This window comes from Myotis brandtii, unplaced genomic scaffold (assembly GCF_000412655.1).
Source record: "Myotis brandtii unplaced genomic scaffold, ASM41265v1 scaffold879, whole genome shotgun sequence".
In the NCBI taxonomy this organism is placed as follows: domain Eukaryota; kingdom Metazoa; phylum Chordata; class Mammalia; order Chiroptera; family Vespertilionidae; genus Myotis; species Myotis brandtii.
The window spans coordinates 557,248-566,918 of NW_005371595.1; the positions used below are offsets into that span (position 1 = coordinate 557,248).

Genomic DNA, 9,671 nt, shown 5'->3' on the forward strand with positions numbered 1-9,671 from the left:
CCAGGTCCAGGAATGTGACCTGGGACATCTCTCCTTCCCGCTCAAAGCAGCGCTGCCTGAGAGCCAGCTGTCCTGGGAGCTGCTGTGGGGTGACATGATTCAGTGACAGCATGTGGGACCCCCACACATGGGCCTGCACATGGACCAGCTTGGCCGCCCCTGGCTTCTCCTGGGGCTGCAGGGACTTGGCCCCTTTCTCCCCAGCCCGGAGGGTGCCCTGAGCCAGGTCCCCTGCCTTTGCCCACCTCCCAGAACATGGAGCTGGCAGCCAGCGCTCAGGCTGCTCGTGCCCCCCTCCCTGAGCTGGACTCCCTGAGGAAGAAGGCAAGGCGCGTGGAGAGACTGGAGGTGGAGGCAATGGGCCTCAGGCAGAAGCAGAAAGACATAGTAAACTTCTATGCATCCCGCATGAAGGTGAGGCTGACCAGGGTAGGCGGCCGGTGGGCACTTGGGTCATGGAAGAGTGGAGAGGGGCCACGATGCCTCCCCAGCTGGCCCTCTCCCTGCATCGCAGACTGACTGCCCGACCCCTGGGCTCCCTCCTGTAGTGGAAGGAATAGGATTGGGAATGTGGTTGAAAGGCCCTGATTCTTCTAGGACTTTTCCTTCTCCTCCTTCATGCCACAATGATGACTTTCTATTCACTAATCTTTTTCTTTAAGACTTCTTGTAATTTCTATGGCTAAATCTTACCAGGACTGCTTCCTCGTCTATAAAACAGAGATACCTGTACTAGTCTGTGAGGTTTATACAATGAAAGAGGTAAAATACCTGGTATTTGGGCAAGTCCCATATTAAGCTCTCCGTGGTGTAGCCTACTCGGATCCCAAGGTTATGGGTCTGTTCAGAGGAGGGTGTCAGGGCTGAGGGGGGATGGAGACCAAGGCCCAGGCAGGGTTACTGACGCTCTGACCATGCACCCAACTGCCTCACGTGAGCAGTGAGTTCAGGACCCTCTCTTCCAGGCTTGTTTGCTCCTCCCACCTACTCAGGGAGTGGCTGTTCCCGCTGGAATGTTGGTGGCTCACTGCTCTGCTCCCTGGGGAGAAGGCACCCTGGGTGCTGTGCCCAAGCAGCCCGGCCCAGGAGGGGTGGGGGTGGGGACCAGCTCTGGGCTTTGTCCTGGAAATGGTCCCCTGGCCCTGCTGGTGACGAAGGGCATCAATCTGCAGCACAGACAGGTGAGGGGCACGGGCACCCTCACTCACAGGTAGGAGGGTTGCGGAAGGTCATGTGCAAGCTTCCCCAGGCTGCGGCCTCCACTGCCTCCTGCACACTGGGGACCTAAGGCAGCCCCCACATCTCAGCCGACACTCTGCCCCGGGGATGGGGGTGGGTTTCAGGGCTCAGCCCCTGTCTCCGTGTCTTTTCCGGACCTGTCCAAGCAGCCTCGCTCAGTCATGCAGACGCAGTGACTGAAGGCCTGTGTGGCACCAAGCCCTGCGCCAGGAGCAGGGGATCTAACACAAAGCAAGACTCGCTCCTGGCACTGGGGAGCTTCTGGGCTTTTGCAGGGCTTCCCATGGGAACCCATTTTCGTGTTCTCAAGGTGTGTGCCTCTGGATAACAGCAGCAACATTTCTCATATTGAATAATAATTTTTCTCTGAAACTAGTAATGCCTTACACTTTGCATTAGTAAATGAATTACAAGAGAAACAGAGTGGTCCGTGGAGGCCAGGCCACATACAGAATGAGTCACACTGTTCTCCGAGGCCCGTGTGCCGGGGCCCAGGGATCAGCGAGAACAGTGCTCACACCAATTCCGGCTGGGTTTTGAAGGCTGGGTAGGAGTTGGTTGTAAGGGTAAATGGGGCAGGCTGTGCTATGGAACTCAGGGCCTGGGATTATGGTGATACTGGTGAGTACTGGTGGGTAGACTGGCTGGAACACTAGATCAGAATGCTGGGGGCAGTGGCCAAAGAGAAAGAGTTAGACCTTCTTCCTGTGTGAATCCCCTCCATGTACTCTGGCTCACATCGCTGATACTAGTCCGGGCTCCTTAAGGATGGGGTGCAGGCTGCTGAAGGCAGTGAAGCGACAGGTCTGGAGCTCTCCAGCCTGAGTTCAAGCCCAACTTCACCACTGGCTGGCTTTGTGACTTGGGGCTCATTCCTTAATTGACCCAAGTCAGCCTCTTCGTGTGTAGGAAGGGACTGTCCCTGCCTCCTTCTGGGGGCTATTGTGCAGAGTGAATATGGCAGAGACAGAGAGCACCTAGTGCAGGGCCAGGGTTAGGCAGAGAGGGGGCCGCCAGGTGAAGCCAGAGTCAGTGACCAAACCCTTCCCGCTGCCAGGCTTTGACCAGAACCGTGTCCACTGGTGGTAGGTGTACGGTTTCCCCTCCACCGAGAATCTGGGGTTCTGGACTGTGCGGGGAAATGAACAGGTGATGGATAAGCAGGAGCTACCGGCCTGCTCTCATGAGTGGGGCAAGCCTTGGAAAACTGCTCCCTGAGAGAAACAGACACATCTGCGAGTATCAGTGCTCACAAACTGTGAGGGCATTCAGGGGAGACTCGGCCCCCTAAGACATGAGTGGCGCTGGGAGGACTCTGGAGGGCAGGACCAGGGCTGAGGGGAATGAACTGAACGGTTCCCCTGTGTGCTGGGCACTGGGATAGGAGTAAGTACCGTGGACTCTTCCCATTAGGTGGCCTTTGAGGGCCCAGCCATTGCGTCCCACTCCCAGCATGTGCCTGACACACAGAGGCCCATAGTACTTGTTTGTTGTGTCTTACAGACCCCTCATTTCCAGGAAACTGCTGAGAGTAGGTGTGTGAAATGTTCAAATAGGAAGTGCATATTGACCAAAAGCTTATCTGAATTTTGTTCCAGAACCAAGATCAGTGGAGTGACTGAGAGGCCTAGCCTCAGCCCTCAAACCCAGGACTAACTCTCAGCCCCACCCCTTCTTTGTGAAGGAAAGGGGCTCAGCCAAGCCCCATATCTGTCAGCAGGTGCACTCGTCCAACCACCCGAGGTCGTACGTGTCAGACACTGTCACAGTGTTCCCTTCCCAAAGTTAAATAGTGTCTTGCTTCGGGGATTTTTCCATCTGCCTGGCCTAATGGAGAAGGGCAGGGGCTCAAAAGTGGAGACAGAACTTCCCACAGCAGCAGAGTCACCCCTAGGTTGTTGGTTTGGGTCCAGGTGCCTGGAAGAGCCGTCGTCATGACCAGGGGCCTTAACCTCATTGCTCTCATGTATGTTCTTGCTGACCAGGAGCTGATTGAAGATAATTATACCTTAATGGACACCAAGGGCCTTCTCCAGGAGCAGCTGACTGTCGCTTGGTCCCGGGTCGATAAGCTATACGAGCTTGAGGAGGAGAACGTGCAGCTGAAATCAAAGCTGCGCCGCCTACATTTGGTAGGACAGGCTGTCATCGCCACATGTAACACAGATGGGGGCAGTTTTAGGTTCATGCTGTGCCCTTCTCTGATGTTTAGCTACTGGGTTGGTGCTGCCACTGGCACAATGACCCGCTGATGGCGGAGAGTCGCTTGCTAACTTCAGTGGCTTGAGTGGGCACCACTGAAGGCTCCCAACACAGAGAGGGCCTGATGGTGTGTTGCTTTCCTGTGAGGTTGGATGGATGTAGGCCTCTTTGCAAAAAGGGTATCCTCTGGCATTTATGATGTGGGTTGAGCTGTGATGTGTGAGTCCCTACAGCCTTTCCAAGGCGTTAGGCCTGCTAAGGGGCCACAGAGCTGCCATCATTATAGCATTTGCTCTAAAGCCCTGTGCTGTACGTCACTTTGTTCAGACACCACTCAGAGAACTTCATCCCCTAGGACCTAGGGCAGGGGTGGGCAACCCCTGGCATGCGTGTGAAACATGGCACGCCAGTAACTTTTGCTGGCACGCGAAACCCTCTCTTATGGTCTTCCATTTACAATTGGGAATCTTTGTTCTCAGTGATGAATTTTGTTAAGTCTCATAATAGGAGTAGCCTGACAGATGAAAGTAGTAGCTCGTGCATATCTCTGAAGGTCACGAAATATAAACCTGATGTAAAATCTCTGTCATCAGTGATGCAGCAACAAAAGTCCCACTGATAATATCAAGCAGAGTTATAAAGTTTTCTGTCAGACTATCAGTGTACATGTATACATTAAAAAATAAATGTATTTTTCATCATCATATACTGTGTTTTTGTTGCTCGAATGAATTTTATTATTTCTTCAAGGTTCTACACATATGTGCACCTTAAGAGATATCAAGTAGGCATAACATGTTCTCAAAAAATTAGGGCTGGCACGCAGAAGAATTTTGAGTCAGAGATTTTGCTGATTTTGGCACGCACTCACAAAAAGGTTGCCCACCCCTGACTTAGGGCCTAGGTCACTCGGTTAACATACCTTTCAGTGGTTGTAACTCTCACAGCTGGGCCGTGTGTTGGAGTCATTTCTGTGCAGCTGTGTTTTTGGAAGTGAGCAGGGGCATGGAGGCCCTTCATCCTGGGGGAATGAGGACAGATGCACAGGGGCCAGGACCTGTCCAGAGCGTGCTCCAGTCCGCATCCTCACCCCACCCCCTTTTCTGCACATTCAGGCCCGGGACACAGACCAGAAACACCTTGAGGAGCTGCAGGAAGAGAACTTGGCCCTCAAGGCTGCACAGGGGCAGAGTGTGGAGGAGTCCGCCCACCTGCGCTGGGAGCTGGACCAGCTGTTAGAGGGTAGGCAGCAGCCGCTGGTGCCGTGGAGCCAACCTGATTGAAGACAATTACACTTTAATAGATACCAAGGGCCTTCTCCAGGAGCAGCTGACTGTTCAGCTTCTCCCTAAGCCAGGGAGCTGAGCCCCTGGCTCTGAAACTTGTGTGTCAGCCCAAATAAATAGGGTTTTATTCAAGGGCCATTTGGAACTGTTTCATTGCAATTCTCTCCAAGAACATGAAGGGCCTGGCAACCTTGAAGTCAGGACATGAAATGCAAAGGAAGTGCTGCCGGATTTCTCAGTTCCCATTCAGCTAGACACAGCTTCCAAATGACAGCACGCTGACACCCAGAGGGTGTCTTAGATCTCTCCGTGGAGCACTGGAAGCTCTGGATGCAGGAGACATCCCCAGTGGTCACTCACCTCCATTATAGTTGTACCCGGGGCATGGTTTCCTCCGTTGATTTCATAATCTGGCAGATGGGTGTAGTCTGCTCTCCATCTTCCTGGGCAGGGGCTGCTCAGTGGCTGCTGTTCAGGCGACCCAGGCCTCTTCCTCTCCCTCTGGTGTGTGTCCCCTCCCAGCCCCCAGAGGGAGTTTGGGGTTGGCCAGGGAAGGTGGGTGGGGCGGTTGTGCAGCAGAAGCCTCAGCACCCAGCAAACAACAAGCCAGTTCCTGTGTCCAACAATAGCACGCGTGCACCTGTGAGTGCAGGTCAGGCTTTGCTTAGAGATCTGCAGAGCCAGGAAGGTCTTTGGCTGGTTTTTCAATTCTGAGCAACATTCCTAAGCGTCATGGAAAGGCTGTTGAAAGCAGCTGGGTAGTCCTCTCTTCAAGGCGTCCCATCTACTCCAAACCTAAAATCAGTTCATTGAACTAGGAGTCTGTGTGAGAAGTTAGTTTTTTCTGTGGTTTGGTGTCTCCTCACTCCTGGGAATCCAGGCTCTGGGAGTTCAGGTTCCTGGGGAGCACACTGCCCCCTGGTGGGACACAGAAGTAGTGCTGGCTGTCAGGGACTGGCTCAGACCAAATGTGCTTGTTAGAGACCAAGGTGGCTGATGGGGCTGGAAAGCCTCCCTGATTCAGATGCTCAGTGTAGCTTATGAGCCCTTTCAGGTCCGTGACTGACAGACTTCTTGATGTTCCCAACTTCTACTGCTTAGCTGGCGGCTCACGAACAAAGTGTGAATGTACTTTGGTGTGGTTGGGGTGGTGGCTTCTTGAATCAGAAAGGCCTGGTTTAAAGTCCTGGCTCCTCTACTTGTTAGCCAAGTGACCTCTTCTAAACCTCAGTTTTCTTATCTGCAAAATGGGGGTAATGAAGCTGCCTCACAGGATTGCTATGGGTATCTTGTGAGAGGAGACAGTGAAGCGTTAAACTGTGCCTGGCCCACGGGGCGCCAACAAAGGATGGCTGTTCTTATCGTCCTTGTCTTATCCAAAGATACCTTGTCTTATCCTTGTCTTATCTTACGCTGCTTCCTGGGGTGCTCGTGAGCAACCCTACTAGCAGTACAGTGCGATAAGGCTCCCAGGGTTGAGTGTGTGGCCCTGGAGGGACAGGTGAGGGAACAACCCTGACCCCTCATACATTCATGTTTTCCTCCTGAACAATCCCTGGGACTTATCCAAAGTCACGTACCTCCTGGTGGCAGCGAAGGGCCACGAACTCCCATACTTCTCAGGTCTGTGCTCCCTTTTCTGTTCTGCATTCATGCTGTTTAAAAGCAACAGAGGAAATCTGCCTTTTTCTGGCTTTATCTTATGTTTTCATCTCGCCTAGAATTTTTAAAGCAATTTGGCTATACTGTCTCATTCTTTTTCTTTTTCTTTCTTAATTTTTGCTTATGAGAATGAATGGAAGAACTCGTCAAGGGAGGACTGGATCTCGCTTGGCTGAGAGGGTGGTGCGAGCTGACCCGTGGAGGGCTCTAGAGCAGATGCAATCTTACCTTATGTTTTCATCTCGCCTAGAATTTTTAAAGCAGTTTGGATATACTGTCTCATTCTTTTTCTTTTTCTTTCTTAATTTTTGCTTATGAGAATGAATGGAAGAACTCGTCAAGGGAGGACTGGATCTCGCTTGGCTGAGAGGGTGGTGCGAGCTGACCCGTGGAGGGCTCTAGAGCAGATGCAATCGGCTGTGGATCTAAACAGGGTGTTAAGTCAACGTGGCCTTGTGGTGCACATGTCGAGATGTACGATGACAGGCTGAGTCGACTTATGTGCCTCTTAATGTCAGCTATTTCTTCCCAAATGTCCTTTAGGTCTCTCAAAACATGGTCTATCATTTCTATAATGACCTGAAGTTGGGGAGCAGATGTTTCAGGAGGTTTCTTTAACACGTCGATCAGCTGGAGAAACGCGGTTCTAATGCTGCAGCCTGATTCTGCAGATTGAGTCTGGGCAACTGACAGCATGCCCTGTACTTGGCTAACTGTTTGCTCCATTATCTCAGGATTGAGTGTCACAGATTCTTGAGTAATTGCTATCTCCATTATTTCCATTGTTTCAGATTCTGATATAATCTCTTTGTGTGGCTGGATCGCTTGAGAACCTTTCCTTGTCTCCACTACCGCAGCATGTGTTATTTCTTGGGATAATTTGGTCTTCTTCTGTCTCCTGGCAGCTCTCACTCTCGTCACTGGATTGGACATCGTAGTGGCTGGTCTCTAGTAGCCTATCGGCAATTATCTCAAGGGCCCTAATGAGAACTCTTAATGACATTGTGTCCCTGTCTCATTCTTTTTCAATGCAATTGTGAAAGTACAAAATGAAACCTCTGAAGGAATTTACCCAGAGGTGGCAAGTACTGGGCATATGTGCCCCACAGCCTCTTCCACCCACAGACATGCGGGTCAATGATCCTGTCCCCTCTAAACCCTGCTTGTCTTATCCAAAGATACCTTGTCTTATCCTTGTCTTATCTTACTCTGCTTCTTGGGGTGCTCGTGAGCAGCCCTACTAGCAGTACAGTGCGATAAGGCTCCCAGGGTTGAGTGTGTGGCCCTGGAGGGACAGGTGAGGGAACAACCCTGACCCCTCATACATTCATGGTTTCCTCCTGAACAAGCCCTGGGACTTATCCAAAGTCACGTACCTCCTGGTGGCAGGGAAGGGCCGCGAACTCCCATACTTCTCAGGTCTGTGCTCCCTTTTCTGTTCTGCATTCAAGCTGTTTAAAAGCAACAGAGGAAATCTGCCTTTTTCTGGCTTTATCTTATGTTTTCATCTCGCCTAGAATTTTTAAAGCAATTTGGCTATACTGTCTCATTCTTTTTCTTTTTCTTTCTTAATTTTTGCTTATGAGAATGAATGGAAGAACTCGTCAAGGGAGGACTGGATCTCGCTTGGCTGAGAGGGTGGTGCGAGCTGACCCGTGGAGGGCTCTAGAGCAGATGCAATCAGCTGTGGATCTAAACAGGGTGTTAAGTCAATGTGGCCTTGTGGTGCACATGTCGAGGCGTACGATGACAGGCTGAGTCGACTTATGTGCCTCTTAATGTCAGCTATTTCTTCCCAAATGTCCTTTAGGTCTCTCAAAACATGGTCTATCATTTCTATAATGACCTGAAGTTGGGGAGCAGATGTTTCAGGAGGTTTCTTTAACACGTCGATCAGCTGGAGAAACGCGGTTCTAATGCTGCAGCCTGATTCTGCAGATTGAGTCTGGGCAACTGACAGCATGCCCTGTACTTGGCTAACTGTTTGCTCCATTATCTCAGGATTGAGTGTCACAGATTCTTGAGTAATTGCTATCTCCATTATTTCCATTGTTTCAGATTCTGATATAATCTCTTTGTGTGGCTGGATCGCTTGAGAACCTTTCCTTGTCTCCACTACCGCAGCATGTGCTATTTCTTGGGATAATTTGGTCTTCTTCTGTCTCCTGGCAGCTCTCACTCTCGTCACTGGATTGGACATCGTAGTGGCTGGTCTCTAGTAGCCTATCGGCAATTATCTCAAGGGCCCTAATGAGAACTCTTAATGACATTGTGTCCCTGTCTCATTCTTTTTCAATGCAATTGTGAAAGTACAAAATGAAATCTCTGACTGAAGGAATTTACCCAGAGGTGGCAAGTACTGGGCATATGTGCCCCATAGCCTCTTCCACCCAGACATGCGGGTCAATGATCCTGTCCCCTCTAAACCCTCGGCTGAGCCTCCCGGACTCCCACCACTCAGGCTGGCACAGAGAACACACTCTCTTTGCCATCTGTTAGTCTCTGCAATCCTTGACTTGATGGTCAGGTTACAACTTTGTAAAAAAGTGGTTCCAGTAGTTCCATCATCTTGAACTTTTGCATTGGCTTCTCTCTACCATCACTTGCTTTCTTCTTAAGCTCTGCTTGCTCCCCTAACAATCCCAGCTGAGCCAGCAGAGGGGCCATAACCGCCCGAGGAACCCTCAGGTGCAGACAGCAACAGCACCCTGGGAAAAAGGGAGGGCACTCAGATGACCATCTCGGCCCCCCAAACCTAGGGCTCAGGGTGATGGCCGACTCAGGGCTGGGGACAGAGAGCAGAAGCTGAGGCCTCTGGAATATGGACTCTGACTCCACTTTACTCTTCAGCCTCCAGCTGCTTCCTGAAGCTGGACCAGGAGAAGCAGAGCCTCCAGGGCACCATCCAGGGGCTGCGGGATGCCTCCCTGGCCCTGCAGCAGAGCAGCCTCCAGCGCAGGGAGCTGGAGAAGGAGAACCAGCAGCTCAGCAAGCAGGTACCTGTGGGTAGTGTCGGGAACATACAGGCATGTAAGTGGCCAGGGGTCGCACCCAGGTGTCGGTGAGCATGCGCAGCTGGGGGAAAGGCAGAGCCCAGTGCAGCCACCGTTATGGTAGGGGGACAGGAGGCCTCCTGGAGAGGCGTCACGAGGCAGCAGGAGGAGTCCCTGCAGCAGCAGTGAGACACACGATGGGCCTCTGTGTGCCTCGCTGCCTTCATCTGTGAAATGGGGTTGCAATGCACCCACCTAGTAGGTGTGGTGAGGAGGATGTGAGTTAGTG

The 9,671-nt window shown here is 51.7% G+C and overlaps 1 protein-coding gene across 1 annotated transcript in view; it reads left to right on the forward strand.

Moving 5' to 3' along the window:
• The window catches only part of LOC102256683 (protein Daple-like), a 72,957-nt gene that overhangs the window by 22,889 nt on the left and 40,397 nt on the right, over positions 1–9,671 (forward strand). Inside the window, exons 8-11 of the mRNA XM_014532313.1 lie at positions 253–414; positions 3,225–3,371; positions 4,557–4,683; positions 9,240–9,385. Coding sequence (XP_014387799.1) covers positions 253–414; positions 3,225–3,371; positions 4,557–4,683; positions 9,240–9,385 — 582 coding nt within the window. The remainder of the gene's footprint in view (positions 1–252; positions 415–3,224; positions 3,372–4,556; positions 4,684–9,239; positions 9,386–9,671) is intronic.